General features: G+C 61.5%; 1 protein-coding gene across 1 annotated transcript; it reads left to right on the top strand.

Annotated features, from left to right (window-relative positions):
* The first annotated feature begins 2,800 nt into the window (after positions 1 to 2,800).
* Positions 2,801 to 15,836, top strand: PLIN4 (perilipin 4). Its single transcript, XM_055126891.1, has 7 exons — positions 2,801 to 2,988; positions 3,113 to 3,177; positions 3,564 to 3,684; positions 4,709 to 4,770; positions 8,148 to 12,138; positions 12,222 to 12,409; positions 14,259 to 15,836. The coding sequence occupies exons 2-7, from the start codon at positions 3,127 to 3,129 to the stop codon at positions 14,601 to 14,603; spliced, it is 4,758 nt and encodes a 1,585-aa protein (XP_054982866.1). The 5' UTR covers positions 2,801 to 2,988; positions 3,113 to 3,126; the 3' UTR covers positions 14,604 to 15,836.
* The last annotated feature ends 54 nt before the right edge of the window (positions 15,837 to 15,890 follow it).

Genomic DNA, 15,890 nt, shown 5'->3' with positions numbered 1-15,890 from the left:
CTGCAGGAGCAACCCACCTCTAGCTGCACTGGCCAGGATGGGAAACTGAGTCAGGGCCATGGTGTCAATCGGTTACGGGCAGGGGTGGGGATGCCAGAGCAGAGTCCCTGCTGTCCTCTGACCGCATTCCTGGCTGCCCTGAAGACCTCCCCGGGGCCCCCCCGGGTGTTAGGAAAGTGCAGTGAGCTCACTGCGGCCCCTGGCTTCCCTGGAACCAGGCCAAAATTGGTGCTCCCTGGAGCCTGAGCCACTTCCTGCACCCTCTGTGGCTCTCTGTCACCCTCAGACCCCAGATAAAGGCGCTTTGCCTTGGGCCTTGGCCCTGTTCAGTTGTTTTCTGGTGGGAGATGGGGGTGGGTGGTATGCAGGGACTACTCCTGGTGTATTGCTCAGGAAATCACTCCTGACAGGACAGGGGGAACCATGGGGTGACTGGGATCAAACCTGGGCCTGGGGGCCGGGGTGATAGTACAGCCAGTATCTCCAGTCCCAAAGCCACCTCCTCCAGGAAGCCTTTCCTGATTCCACCAAGGTGGGAAAGCTCTGATCCTTTTCTGTCCTCTGCACCCCACTTCCTGAGGGGTTCAAGTTCTTTCAACTTTCGCACAGCCAACTTGGTCCCCTGAGCACTTCTAGGAGTGATTCCTGAGTGATTGCCGAGCCCGGAGTAACCCCTGAATATTGCTGGGTGTGACCCCCACACACAAAATAAAGCAAAAGGATTAAGGTAACCCCTGCAATTTGGGGGATATCAAGCCCCACCCCTGCACCCTGGGAATGATGTTCCAGCATCGTTTCCATCTGGGTGGGCAAGAAGGAAGAAAGTGACGGACTTGGAGTCATAGCACAGCAGGGAGGGCACTGGCTTTGCACACAGCCAACCTGAGTTCAATCCCCAGCATCCTATAGGGTCCCCTGAGCAGCACTAGGAGTGATCCTTGAGCACAGAGACTGGAGCCAGCCTTGAGCACCACCGGTTGTGACCCAAAATCAAAAAAAAGAAAAAGAAAGTGATTTCTTTTTTCTTGTTTTTTTATTTTTTTTTATTTTTTAAATTTTTTTGGGGGGTCACACCCAGCGATGCACAGGGATCACTCCTGGCGGTGCTGGGGGACCATATGGGATTCTGGGAATCGAACCCTGGTTGGCCGCATGCAATGCAAACGCCCTACCCACTGTGCTATTGCTCCAGCCTCAAGAAAGTGATTTCTATGTCTTTCTCTCACATCAGTACGAGAGGGAGGGTGAGAGGGAGGATGGGGAGCGGGAGTGGGGTCCTTCAGGGAAGGATGTGTCCTTTTGCAATAGGAGAGGGCTGTCCAGGAAGGCTGCTTGGAGGAGGTGGCAGTTAGACAAAGAACCTGGAAAGATATGAGGGATTTGAAAGGGGGGGTGATCTGGGCAGGAGCAGCAGCTGATGCAAAGGTGCTGAGGAACAGTGAGGTGGCCCCGCGGGGCCGGGGAGGAGGGAGGAGGCAGGGCAGGGAGGGGACAGCATAGCATCTGGTGGATGTTCCAGACCTTGGCTGCCCTCCAGGGCCTCCTGAGACTGTCCCAGGGCCGTGGGAACATCCAGAGCCCCACCCCCTCTCGCTCTCCCCTCCCCCCCTGCCGCCTTCGGGAGGTGCTGGCTGGGAGACAGGCTTTGGGGGGGACACACCGCCTTTCGCTCTGACTGTTTGGCAAACACAGCAGGTCTCCAAGGAGACAGCCCAGGGGGGCAGCGGGCCTGGAGTCCAAAACTAAACTCCCCTTCCCCGCCCGGCCCCTGCCCAGGGACAGGCAGGGGCGACACTTAGCTCAGGGCGGGATACGACACCCCTTCCACCCTCTCCAGAACACACAGCCTCAGTGTAGGTCTGAGTCCCGGCTCTGCCACTCAGTGATTGAGCGAGGGGATGGGCAAGGCGGGTGGTGGACAGACTCTGGCTGGGGCTACCTCCTCCAGGAAGCCTCCCTAAATTGACAAGCCTTCCTCATGTACACACCCCCATCTGATGTCCTCAGGAATGGGGGTCTCCTCACTGGATCTCTAATTTATTTTTGGTGGGAGGAGGGGCTTATGGCTCATAACCTGTTCTGCTCAGGGCTGACTCCTGGCTCTGTGCTCAGGGAAGCTCATGATAGGCTGGGGATGGAACCCAGGTTGGTCACGTGCAAGGCCCTGCTGCCTCCGGTCTCCCTGTCTACCCTTTCTGAGAGGCAGTCTCCTGGGGAGTGGCACCCTCGCCTCCACACACAGCTGCAGCAAGACCAACATCTCACGTGTGACCTCCTTTTGTGTGACCAACGTCTGAGCTGACACCTTTAACCAAACTCTCCCCTGGTCCGGGACACATTGGAGGGACCTGATCAGTCTGGTAGCTGCGGTGAAGGGGAGGGAGCTGGGAGAGACTGTGCCCAGTAGCGGGCATAATCCTGTGCAAAGGCCCTGAGGCAGCTGGAGCCTGGACATGTGAAGGGACTGTCCAGGCCGTCCCCGCAGCTGGAGTTGGGTGTTTGGGGCAGAGAAGAGGAACAGCTGCAGCGCTTCCCCCGGCTCCCACAGAAAGCAGGACCTGGCAGGGACCTGGTGCGTCACCAGGAGGGGGAAACTGAGGTAGAAGGCTGGAGCCCGGATAACATGCCTGCCCTCCTGGCAGGGAGCTGTGGGACACAGTTCCAATTCTTAGGAACTGAGCAGCAGATGCCAAGAGCTGGAGCCGGGTCGGGGGGCGGTGCCCGGGGTGGGGGCGCCCAGGAGAGCCCTCGTGAGTCAGCTGGGCTGTGCGGGGGCAGCGCCGTGGGCACAGGCGGCGGATGTGGACATCAGGGGAAAGGTGCTGGGCCAGGGCCACGCCGGGCCAGGCTGCAGGCACGTGACCGCCCAGGGCCCCTGGCTGCCTGCCCCGGCCGCCCGGCGCCTCCCGCCAGACCCTATAAGGCCCGGGAAGTGGAGCCGCCCGGCCGCTGGCTGACGGGCCTTCGCTTCGTGGGACCCTCACGCAGGTTGGTGAGCTGAGGGTGGGGGCTGGCCCGGGCGCCTCCCCGCTGGGCTCCTGGATCACTGCCCCGGCCTGGGGGTGGGGGGGCAGGGGAGGCCCCCTCTTCACCCCCATTTCTTTGCCAGCAGCTCTGACCGCTACCATGTCTGCTCGGGACGAAGGAGGCCGGGATCCCCCCAAGTCTAAGGGCAAGGTAAGGGGGAGAGCCAGCCCCCCCTACTTCATCCAGGACCTTGGGAAAGTGACTTCCGGAGGGGGACTCCCTGTGGCCTTGGCGGTGCCAAGCCCGTCCCCGGTCCCCATGCATGAGGCCGTGGGGGAGGGTCCCCCGGGGGCCAAGTTCCATTCCCACCGTCTGATCCTGAGCCAATCGGAACCTCTCTGAGCCGGGGCCCCCCCACCTGTGACTCTCTCAGTCATCCCCCCCTCTCCCGGTCTGCCCTGCCCGCCGGGCGAGGCCGCTGAGGCTCCGAGTGGCCGAGGTGACCCGAGGAGGGGTGGCAGGTGCCGGGTGGGAGCGACCCAGAGCTGCTAAATGTTTAACAGCCCCAACCCTGCGCGCCCCTCGCCCCCTTCCAGGGCCTGAGTAATTTCTTCGGGTCCCTGCCTGGCTTCCGTTCTGCTCGGAATCTCATCAGCAACACCCACAGAGATGCCCAGCCCACAGCACCCCCCAAGGCTGCCCGTCCCCAGGCTCAGGGTGAGTGGACGGCGATGTACACAGATCAAGTTAAGGTGGGGGGGGGGCTGCCAAAGTGCCCACCTCGCTTGCTTTACACGCACCGAGGCCAGCAAGCAGCATTCGGTGCCAGAGGGGAAACTGAGGCACAACTCTGGAAGGGGGCTGTATGTGAACACAGCCCAGGCCCCACCAACCCCGTCACCCCGACTCGGATGCCCTATGGAAATGGGGGTGTGCAACTGAGGGTCCCAGAGAGGGGCGGTGAGGTGGGGCCGGGGGGACGGGACAGGGTGGGAGCGTTGGCCGTGCATTGAGCCTGAATCCCCCACCCTGTCCCAGGGCTCTGGGAACCCCCAGGACCCCCTCTTGAGAGAAGAACTAGGAACAGCCTGAGCACTAGTGGGTGTGAACCCACCCCCCCAAAAAAAAATCCTTTTTGAAAGACAAAAGCGAGGGGTAGGACGCTGGCCTTGCACACGGCCAACCTGGGTTTGATCCCCCGCACCCCTCAGAGTCCCCCTGATCTCTGAGCACAAAGCCAAGAGTCCGCCCTGAGCATCACCGGGTGTGGCCCAAGCCCCACAGATATCAAATAATAACACGAGAGAGGTAGCTGCTAACTGGGGTGTCCGCTGGCTCCCCCGAAGCTGAGCTGCGGTATTGGGGGGGCTGCGGGGGCAGGACAGGGCCGGGCAGCGGGAGCCAGGCCCGCCAGGCAGCTGACATTTGTCCCACATACCCGCCGGGGCAGCTGTCTGCGGGGGTGGGGGTGGGGGAGGCGGGCAGGACGGGGCGGGGGCCTCCCCCACCTCCCCGGGGCTGCCGGCACCCCAGGACTCAGGTGAACGTGTGCGTTGAGGGGGGCTGGAGACGGCGCCTCCTGGCAGCCTGGCGGGGACATTCCTGATCTTTCGGGCTGTGCCTGCAGATTGTGTAATGGGAACCCGGACAGCTGATGGCCGCCCGCACGCAACAACCGCCCCCCCCCCCCCGCCCGCGTCGCCCCTGCCACCCAATGCCTGACCTGTTCCTGTCCCCACAGGGGCCACTGGCCAGGAGCAGATGTCTTGGGACGTCGACCAGCTGTTGTCACCAGCAGACAAGGTGAGGGGGCGGCCCACCTGGCCCCCCATCCTGGGGAGGTTCAGGGTCTGCCCCTGGGAAGCCGGAGGGAAAGTGCTCCTGGTGGGGCTGGAGCGATAGCACAGCGGGGAGGGAGTTTGCCTTGCACTCGGCCAACCCGGGTTCAATTCCCAGCATCCCATAGGGTCCCCTGAGCACGGCCAGGAGTCATTCCTGAGTGCAGAGCCAGGAGTCACCCCTGTGCATCGCTGGGTGTGACCCAAAAAGAAAAAAAATGCTCCTGGCGAAACCAATGAAATACAGCTCTGGGCTGGGCCAGGCGGAGCGAGGCCGGCCGAGGGGCAGGGGCTCTGCCTACGGGAACCCTGGGTTCCGTGCCTGGCCCCACAGGGCCTCCCGAGCACTAAGCCAGAAGTCAGTCCCCTTGGCACTGCCAGGGGACACCCCAAAGCAAGCGAGCCAACCAGAAATGGGGGTGTGGCCTTCCTACCCGCCAAGCAGCTACCACCCAGAGAAGTGCAGCTTCGGGCTGGAAATCACACAGCCTGGGGGTCTCCCACCCTGTCCTGCAAACCCACAGGCAAAGCCGCGCCCTCTCTGGGGCCAGGGCACACCAGAGCTGCCTGGGGCACTGTGTCTCCTGTCCCCTGCCACACCCTCCTCCACCTCCGTTCCCTGGCTCCCAGTCACAGGGCAGCGCTCCTTCCCTCTGGTAAGGGGAAGCTGGGGAAATGCTCATCTCTGGCTGTGCTTCAGAGAGGGCAAGCAACTTCCCTGAGGTCACACAGTGAGTAGTACTCCTATCCACGCCCAGAGCCCTGGTGCTCTCCACCAGTGGCGCTCAGGGGTTTCTCCTGAATCTTCATTCAGGGATCACTCCTGGCAGGCTTTGGGGGACACCCTGGGGTGTCGGGGATTGAACGGGGGGGGGGGGGCGGTCAGCTGCGTGCAAGGCCAGTGCCTTACTCACTGTACTATCACTCTAGCCCTGAGCTCAGTTATGTTTTGCAGGTGTCTTGTGGGGAGGGGGGAGACTCTCAAGCCACTGTCACGGGACCTGGGGGCCACTCCCAGTGATATTCGCTGCTCAGTGCTCAGGCCTGAGGGGGTGGGGCTGGCTCTCCCATCTTCACTCTGGTTGTTTGGTAATTTTCAGGAGTGCTGGGGATCAAATCCATGGCCAGTGCCCTGTACTATGTCCCCACCCCCTGTATCACTTGATAATCACTGTCATCCCGTTGCTCATCGATTTGCTCGAGCGGGCACCAGTTGTGAGACTTGTTGTTACTGTTTTTGGCATATCGAATACGCCACGGGTAGCTTGCCAGGCTCTGCTGTGCGGGAGAGATACTCTGGGTAGCTTGCCGGGCTCTTCGAGAGGGGCAGAGGAATTGAACCTGGGTTGGCCACGTGCAAGGCGAACGCCCTATCTGCTGTGTTATGGTTCCAGACCTCCCCACCCCCTACTCAGTTTATATTTTTATTTTATTTACTTTGGTTTTGGGACACACCTGGCAGTATTCAGGGCTGACTCCTGGCTTGCACTCAGGAATTACTCCTGGCCGGGGCTTGGGGTACCCTATGGGGTGCCAGGAATTGAACCTGGGTCAGCCGCGTGCAAGGCAAACACCCTTCCCACTGTCCTCTTGCTCTGGCTCCACCTACTCAATTTTAAAGGGTCACTGAAGTGGTCAAGGATTAAGGTCATTACCTGACCTGCAGCCAAGCCTGGCTGGATCCCTGAGCACTGTCCGGGGTCATTCTTGAACACAGAGCCAGGCGTCAGCCCTGAGCACTGCGAGATTGGCCCAACCCCACTCCCCCGCAACAACAGAAATAAATAGAAAGAACCAGACACTGCCGGTGGGACCTGCCCGCACCCTGCCATCCTCTGTGGCTGTCCTTGAGCTGCCCGTTCTTGGGGAGCCCTAAGACTGACGAGGGCCTTGGTCCCGGAAGGCGGCCCAATGGCCGAGCTCCTGCCCAGCGTGCACCAGGCCCATCCCTAGAGTCACCAGGGACAGCCCTGGGCCACTGACTCAGTCAGTGAATCACAGGTTCCCTCACATCTGTCAAAATCTAGAGGCAAGGTCAGGCTGGAACAATAGCACAGAGGGGAGGGCACTGACCTTGTACACGGCCCACCCAGGTCCAATCTTGGGAGTCCCATAAGGCTCGCTCCCCACCGCCGCCCTGATCCCGAGCACGGGCAGCAGTGATTCCTGAGTGCTGAGCCAGGAGCCAGCCAGAAGCACATTTAGGTGTGGCCCCCAAACAAAAGCAAACAAGCAAATCTAGAGTTGAGGTGAGTAGGGCAGAGGAAGGGAGAGTCTGAGAAGCTGAAGCCTATGGGGACGTGGCCCCCAAATCAGAAGAAAGACAAAAAGATTAAGAAAAAACAAAACAGGAATGGAGCGATAGCACAGCGGGTAGGGTGTTTGTCTTGCACGTGGCCGACCTGGGTTCGATTCCCAGCATCCCATCTGGTCCCCTGAGCACCGCCAGGAGTAATTCCTGAGTGCAGAGCCAGGAATAACCCCCGAGCATTGTCGGGTGTGACCCCACAAGCAAAAACAACAACAACAACAACAAAAAACCAAAAACCCAAAAATAGAACAGGGCCCTGGGCTATAGGACAGCTGGGATAGCTTAGGTTCAATCCCTGGCACCTCCGAGGGTCCCCGGAGCCTCACCAGGAGTGATCCCTGAACACAGAGCCAAAAGTCAGCCTTGAGCACTGCTAAGTGTGACTCCAAAATGAGCAATAAAAAGGTGAAAGAAAAGTCACCTCAGGGGCAGAAACTTTGGTTTTTGTTTCTGCCTTTTTGTGGGGTGTGGGGGGTGTTGGACCACACCCAGCTGTGCTCAGGGCTTCCTGCTGGCTCTGCACTCAGGGATCATTCCTGGTGGGGCTCAGGAGACCCTAGGAAGTGCTGGGGATCAAACCTGAATTGGCTGCATGCCAGGCAAATATTTGTCTTTCCCTCCGTTATTGCTCCAGTCCCGTTTTTTTTTTCAGCTTTTTGAGGCCACACAGAGCAGTGCTCAGGAGCGCCCCTAGTGGTGCTCAGGGGCCATTCCTAGCTCTGTGCTCAGCAGCGCCCCCTGGTGGTGCTCAGGGATCATACCTAGCTCTGGGCTCAGCAGCGCCCCTGGTGGTGCTGAGGTTATTCCTGGCTCTTGCTCAGCAGCGCCCCCTGGTGGTGCTCAGGGAATGTTCCTTGCTCTGTGCTCAGCAGCAGCCCCTAATGGTGCTGGAATTAGAATTGAAATATAAAGTCAGCACATAACCCCTGTCCTATCTCTCAGGGCCCATGGTGGGGGTGGGCACTCTGGATGCCAGGACCAGGTTGGCAGGGGTCCCCACTGTGCCTGACCACAGAATCATTTCTCTTCAGATGATCTCTGGGGCCAAGGACCTGGTGAGCTCCGGGATGAACAAGACCAAGGATGCTGTCTCCTCTGGGGTGGCCAGTGTGGCAGACGGTGCCAAAGGCGTGGTGCAGGGAGGCCTCGACGTGACCCAGTCTGCCCTCCAGGGTGCCAAGGGGGCGGTGACAAGCGGAGTCACAGGGGCAGTGGGCATGGCCACAGGAGCTGTCCAGACCGGCATGGACACCACCAAGACAGTTTTGACAGGCACCAAGGACACTGTGTGCAGTGGGGTGACGGGGGCTGTGAACGTGGCCAAGGGCACCGTCCAGACTGGCCTGGACACCACCAAGACTGTCCTGACAGGCACCAAGGATACAGTGACCGCTGGACTTACAGGGGCAATGGGTATGGCCAAGGGCACTGTCCAGACTGGCCTGGACACCACTAAGACAGTTTTGACAGGCACCAAGGACACTGTGTGCAGTGGGGTGACTGGGGCTGTGAACGTGGCCAAAGGGGCTGTACAGGGAGGACTGGACACCTCCAAAGCGGTGTTGACGGACACCAAGGACACAGTGACCACTGGCTTCTCTGGGGCCATGAATGTGGCCAAGGGCACCGTCCAGACCGGCCTGGACACCACCAAGACCGTCCTGATGGGCACCAAGGACACTGTCAGTAGTGGGGTGACCGGGGCCATGAATGTGGCTAAAGGAGCTGTACAGGGAGGACTGGACACCTCCAAGGCTGTGCTGACGGGCACCAAGGACACAGTGACCACTGGCCTCTCTGGGGCCATGAACGTGGCCAAGGGCACCGTCCAGACCGGCCTGGACACCACCAAGACTGTCCTGACGGGCACCAAGGATACAGTGACTGCTGGACTTTCAGGAGCAATGGGTATGGCCAAGGGCACTGTCCAGACTGGCCTGGACACCACTAAGACAGTTTTGACAGGCACCAAGGACACTGTGTGCAGTGGGGTGACTGGGGCCGTGAACGTGGCCAAAGGAGCTGTACAGGGAGGACTGGACACCTCCAAGGCTGTGCTGACGGGCACCAAGGACACAGTGACCACTGGCCTCTCTGGGGCCATGAATGTGGCCAAGGGCACCGTCCAGACCGGCCTGGACACCACCAAGACCGTCCTAATGGGCACCAAGGACACTGTCAGTAGTGGGGTGACCGGGGCCATGAATGTGGCCAAAGGGGCTGTGCAGGGCGGACTGGACACCTCCAAGGCTGTGCTGACGGGCACCAAGGACACAGTGACTGCCGGGCTCTCTGGCGCTGTGAATGTGGCCAAGGGCACCGTCCAGACCGGCCTGGACACCAGTAAGACCGTCCTGACAGGCACGAAGGACACAGTGACCGCCGGGCTGACTGGAGCTTTGGGTGTGGCCAAAGGGGCAGTGCAGACGGGCCTGAATACCACCCAGAATATTGCGATGGGCACCAAGGACACAGTTTGTGGGGGGGTCACTGGGGCCGTGAATGTGGCCAAAGGGGCCGTCCAGACGGGCCTGGATACCTCCAAGGCTGTGCTGACAGGCACCAAGGACACAGTGACTGCTGGGGTCACAGGGGCAATGAATGTGGCCAAGGGCACTGTCCAGACGGGCCTGGATACCAGTAAGACCGTCTTGGCAGGCACCAAGGACACGGTGACTGCTGGGCTCACTGGGGCCATGAATGTGGCCAAGGGCACTGTCCAGACGGGCCTGGACACCTCAAAGGCCGTGCTGACAGGCACCAAAGATGTGGTGTCTACTGGGCTGACCGGAGCTCTGGGAATGGCCAAAGGGGCAGTGCAGACGGGCCTGAATACCACCCAGAATATCGCGACGGGCACCAAGGACACCGTGTGCAGTGGGGTGACTGGGGCCATGAACTTGGCCAAGGGCACCGTCCAGACCGGCTTGGACACCAGTAAGAATGTACTGACGGGCACCAAGAACACAGTGACCAGTGGGCTTACAGGAGCACTAGGTATGGCCAAGGGCACCTTCCAAACTGGCTTGGATACCACTAAGACCGTCCTGATGGGCACCAAGGACACTGTCAGTAGTGGGGTGACCGGGGCCGTGAATGTGGCCAAAGGGGCTGTGCAGGGAGGACTGGACACCTCCAAGGCTGTGCTGACAGGCACCAAGGACACAGTGACCACTGGGCTGACCGGAGCTCTGGGTGTGGCCAAAGGGGCAGTGCAGACGGGCCTGAATACCACCCAGAATATCGCGACGGGCACCAAGGACACAGTCTGTGGGGGCGTCACTGGGGCCATGAATGTGGCCAAAGGGGCCGTCCAGACAGGCCTGGACACCAGTAAGACTGTCTTGGCAGGCACTAAGGACACGGTGACTGCTGGGCTCACTGGGGCCATGAATGTGGCTAAGGGCACTGTCCAGACGGGCCTGGACACCTCAAAGGCCGTGCTGACAGGCACCAAAGATGTGGTGTCCTCTGGGCTGACCGGAGCTCTGGGAATGGCCAAAGGGGCAGTGCAGACGGGCCTGAATACCACCCAGAATATCGCGACGGGCACCAAGGACACCTTGTGCAGTGGGGTAACCGGGGCCATGAATTTGGCCAAGGGCACCGTCCAGACTGGCCTGGACACTACAAAGACTGTCCTGACAGGCACTAAGGACACAGTGACCGCCGGGCTGTCTGGGGCCATGAACGTGGCCAAGGGCACTGCACAGACTGGCCTGAACACCAGTAAGACCGTCCTGACGGGCACCAAGGATACAGTGGCCGCTGGGCTCACAGGGGCACTGGGTGTGGCCAAGGGCACTGTCCAGACTGGCCTGGACACCACCAAGACAGTTTTGACAGGCACCAAGGACACTGTCAGTAGTGGGGTGACCGAGGCCGTGAATGTGGCCAAAGGGGCTGTGCAGGGAGGACTGGACACCTCCAAGGCTGTGCTGATGGGCACCAAAGACACAGTGACCACTGGGCTGACCGGAGCTCTGGGTGTGGCCAAAGGGGCAGTGCAGACGGGCCTGAATACCACCCAGAATATCGTGATGGGCACCAAGGACACCATGTGCAGTGGGGTGACCGGGGCCATGAACTTGGCCAAGGGCACCGTCCAGACTGGTCTAGACACCAGTAAGAATGTCCTGACGGGCACCCAGGACACAGTGACCACCGGGCTCTCTGGGGCCATGAATGTGGCCAAAGGCACCATCCAGACCGGCCTGGACACCAGTATGACTGTCCTGACGGGCACAAAGGACACCATGACGGCCGGGCTGACTGGAGCTCTGGAAATGGCCAAAGGGGCGGCGCAGACGGGTCTGAATATCACCCAGAATATTGCGACGGGCACCAAGGACACAGTCTGTGGGGGCGTCACTGGGGCCGTGAATGTGGCCAAAGGGGCCGTCCAGACGGGCCTGGACACGTCCAAGGCCATGCTGACAGGCACGAAGGACACAGTTTGTGGTGGGGTGACCGGAGCTGTGAATGTGGCCACAGGCGCCCTCCATGGAGGCCTGGACACGTCCAAGGCCATGCTGGCGGGTGCCCAGGACACAGTGGCCACCGGGTTCACGGGGGCCATGAATGTGGCCGAGGGGGCAGTGCAGAAGGGCCTGAACACGACCCAGAATATCACGACGGGCGCCAAGGACACGGTCTGTGAGGGGGTGTCCGGGGCTGTGTCCTTGGCCACGGGGATGGTCCACGGGGGCCTGGACGCATCAAAGACCTTCCTGGCGGGCGCCAGGGATGCCATGTCCACCGGGCTGACGGGAGCGGTGCAGAGTGGGTTTAGCTCCCTCCAGAGCTGGCTCCCGGGGTCCCAGTCGGGCCCCACCGGATGCAGAGGCCCCACCCAAGGAGGTGAGGAGACTGCTGGGGGCCCCCAGGAAGCTGTCCGTGTGGGGGTGGCCTCTGCGGTGTCTGCGGCCACCTCTCCTGCCTCCACCCTGGCCTCCACCACGCACCGGGACCTGCTGGGGGACATGGGGGAGATCTTTCACCCCATGAATGCCGAGGAGCAAGGTGAGACGGGGCGGCAGATGGCGTAACTGGGGTGCGGTGAGCCCCAAGGCCTGCTGGACTCAGCCAACCCTCTTTCTCCCCAGCCCAGCTAGCGGCCTCCGCGCCGGGGCCCCAGGTGCTCTCGGCTGACCAAAGGAGCTACTTTGTGCGTCTGGGCAACCTGGCCCCCGGCTTCCGCCAACGGGCCTTCGAGCACGCCCTGTGCCACCTCCAGCACAGCCAGTTCCAAGCCCGGTCAGCGCTGGCGCAGCTTGAGGACTGCTTCGGGGAGGTAAGAAAGTGGCGCCTCAGGAATGGAGTGGGGGGAAGGCGGGGGGGGGGTCTAGCACTGGCCTTGCGTGTGGCTTACCCGGGCTCAATCCCCAGCATCCCACAGAGGCCCCTGAGCGCAGAAGCAGGAGGGATCTCTGAATACAACCAGATGTGACCCCCAACGCCACCCCACTGCCCCCACCCCACCCCCCCTGCTCCTAAGTAAAGCACAAACAGAGCAAAGCGGAACCACAGAGAAAGGGCTAGAACAACCACTTTGCATGCATGCGAGAGCCCCTGGGAGCATACCCCTCCTCTCTCCTCCCGCAATGGGTGTTGCTCAGAATGAGAAAATTCCAAGTGTAGTGCCAGAGCGACAGGACGGTGGGGAGGGCTCTGGTCTTGTAAGCGGCCGGCTCAGGTTTGATCCCCAGCATCCCACTCCCACAGGGGCCCCTGAGCAGTGCCAGGAGTGAGCCCTGAGCATCACCAGGTTTAGCCTATCTCCCCCACCTCCCTAAAACATGCTTCCTGGGGTTCATCCCTGGCAGCACTTAGGCCTGTGAGCACCATAAGGATCAGCTCTGGGTTCCCGAGGCCCCCTGCTCGGGACCCAAAGGGTGGTCTGGCCTGGGGCAGGGGGAGTGAGGGGAGAAGCAGGTCCACCCCCAGACATGGGCTCAAGGGAGGTGAGCGCACCCCCACGCCCTCAAGGAAAATGAGTCTGATTGAGTCCCCAAGCAAGGGACTGGATAATTTTCCTCGAGGGGGGCGGGTGCTCAGGGGACCCCAGGAGCCACTCCCAGCTATACTCCCCTGATGGCTCGGGGATTGGTGCTGGCTATGGATGCTGCTCCGGGTCATTGTGGCCCTCTGGGCAGTGCTCAGGTCACCCCTAACCTTGCGGTACCTTGGATAGAGCCTGGGGGGGCTAACGTGCCTTGAACCCATTTCCCAGGCCACTCTGAGCGACGTCTGGGAGCTGGGGTAGGAAATAAGGGTGGCCCGGAAGGGAAGGGATGGAGGAACGAGGCTCTGGGCTGAGTTGTCAGCTGGTATAAAGGCCCTGGGGCAGCTGTGAGCTGGGCGTGGTCAGGGGGGCGGAAGTCAGAGCCTGGAGTTCAGGGGGATGTTGGGGTGGGGGCCAGCATGGAGAGGAGGCGCGTTTTGGCTGAGGGGCAATGGGGAGGCACCTTGTGGGCAATTTGTAGCACCTGGTTTGGGGGGCACATCTCTCCTGCTCCCCAGGGTGGTCACTCTTATGCCAGGCAGTTATGGAGGGGGGTGCCCAGAGATGATGCTAAGCTGACATAGAGCTGGCCCTGCAAGCGTGAGGCCTGAGCTCCATTCCTTGCACCCCCAAAATCAACTGACACAGAGAGCTGGAGTGATAGGAGAGCGGGGGGAAGGCGCTGACCCAGGGTCCATCCCTGGCATCCGCTAGGGTCCCCCAAGTCCAGCCGGGGCGATTCCTGAGCAGACAGCCAGGAGACAGCCCTGAGCACCGCCAGGTGCAGCCCCCTCACAGCAACGACAAAACCTGCTGACAAACGGGGGCTGGAGAGATAGCACAGCGGGTAGGGCGTTTGCCTTGCACGTGGCCGACCCGGGTTCAAATCCCAGCATCCCATATGGTCCCCTGAGCACGGCCAGGGGTAATTCCTGAGTGCAGAGCCAGGAGTAACCCCTGTGCATCGCCAGGTGTGACCCAAAAAGCAAAAAAAAACAAAAACAAACAAACAAAAAAACCTGCTGACAAGCCACAGCCAGACTCGAGAGGGAGGGACAGGGGCCTGCTGTGTGTGTGTGTGTGTGTGGTGGGGGCGGCTGCCGCTGCCAGCTACTCACCTGTGTCCTTCACCCCGCAGGAGCCTGACGCCCGCGCTCTGTCCCGGGCCTGTGGCAGCCTCCAGCAGCTGCACGTGGCCTACAGCGGCCTGGCCTCGGGCCTCCAGGGGCTGCCTCCGGAGCTGCAGCCGCGGCTGGGCCAGGCGCGCCAGAGCCTGTGTGAGCTCTATGGCCTGGTGTCGGCCACCACGGCGGGCGGGCCTGGCGCCGAGGTGGCCACCGAGCAGCTGGGCTCGAGCCACGAGCGTGTGCGCCAGGCGTGGCAGGGGCTAGAGCAGCTTCTGGAGCACTTGCAGCAGAGTCCCCCGCTCGGATGGCTGGTGGGGCCCTTCACCCTGCACCCGGCGGGCCAGCAGCCGCTGTAGCTGCCCCCCGCCCCGAAGCAGCACCAGCTCCTCAGGGTCTCTGGACGGGGCTGGTGCCCGCTGGGGCAATGAGGAGCCCCAGGCCACAGCCCCCATACCCCACTGCCGCCCCTGCCACGCCTTCCAGCCCTAACTTAGGAATCGGGGAGCAGAAGACCCTGGGCAAGGGCCCGCCCCTACTCTGAAAACAACCTAAGGGGTATGTACCTTGCACGCAGCCCACCTGGGTTCAATCCCCGGCACCTGGAGATCGCACCAGGAGTACCCCCGAGCATCACTGGGGGGTGGCCACCCCCCAGGTCCCGAAAAGCTAGTTTCCCATTCAGCTCTGCCTCCTGGGAGCCTTGTCACCCTCAGGGCAGGGGGCTCTTCTGGTCCCACATAGTTGGGGGTCGTCCCTTAGATACAGGACACAGGCCTCCCTTCCCGACTGGGACGTTCAACAGCACGGCCCCTGGGCAGCAGCTGCTAGAGGCACACTCGCTCTCTGATGCTCACAGAAACGCATTTTCTAGAGTACAGGGCGGGCGGGGTGGCCCCCGTCTCCCCATGCCTGGTGAGTCTCTCGGGCCTGGCCCATGCTCCCTCCCTGTCTCTGCACCCCTTTCTTTTCAGAAGTCTCCATCTTTCTAGACCCAACAGGTGGCTGCAGCCAGTCGGAAGCTCTGGGCACCCCCCAAGTCCGGAGCTAATAGCAGGAGAGCTATGGCAGGAGGTAGCAGAGGGGTGCCCTGAGGCATGACGCCCCCGTTGTCCGAAGCAGGGCTTCCTATCGCCTTTGGCTGAGCCCAGAGACGGGACCTGGGGAGACAGCACTGGCCTGGCCAGAGGACGGAATGTTGGGGTGTTGGTTTACACCAGGCTCTGACTGCCCTTGACCCTGCCTCCTGGGGTCCCCTTTAGGAACTGGGTCTGCAGCTGCCACAAAAGAAATAACCTGAGTGGCACCAGCAGGGGGGCTGCCAAGTGGGCAGTTTAGGGAGACAGTGGCCAGGCTCCGGCAAGGGAAAGCGGCTGCGTCCACTCACGGGTGGCAGAACCTCATCCAGCACCAGCTCCTCAGAACCACAAGTGTGGCCACAAGTCCCTGGGTGTGCTCTCCTGCCCAGTCCCCGGCCACACGCCCACTGATTCCTGCGCTTGTCCTACTGGGTCTCCAATGCACCCGGCATCCCTTTCTGAAACCTCACCTCATCCACCCTGCCACCAGCACCTCCCTGCAGTCGCCGCCTCTGGGTGGCCATCTGTGCCTCCGCTGGCCCAGGGCTCGGGGCGGGGCGGAGGGCA

Source organism: Sorex araneus, chromosome 2, assembly GCF_027595985.1.
Source record: "Sorex araneus isolate mSorAra2 chromosome 2, mSorAra2.pri, whole genome shotgun sequence".
Lineage (NCBI taxonomy): Eukaryota > Metazoa > Chordata > Mammalia > Eulipotyphla > Soricidae > Sorex > Sorex araneus.
Note: the sequence above shows the minus strand (reverse complement) of the source record. Positions and strands in the feature narration are given on the sequence as shown.

Coding starts and splice junctions, on each gene's coding strand:
- PLIN4 (XM_055126891.1), top strand. CDS start 3,127: ATGTCTGCTCGGGACGAAGGAGGCCGGGATCCCCCCAAGTCTAAGGGC. Junction 3,685..4,708: donor TGCCCGTCCCCAGGCTCAGG/GTGAGTGGACGG, acceptor CTGTCCCCACAG/GGGCCACTGGCCAGGAGCAG. Junction 4,771..8,147: donor TGTTGTCACCAGCAGACAAG/GTGAGGGGGCGG, acceptor ATTTCTCTTCAG/ATGATCTCTGGGGCCAAGGA.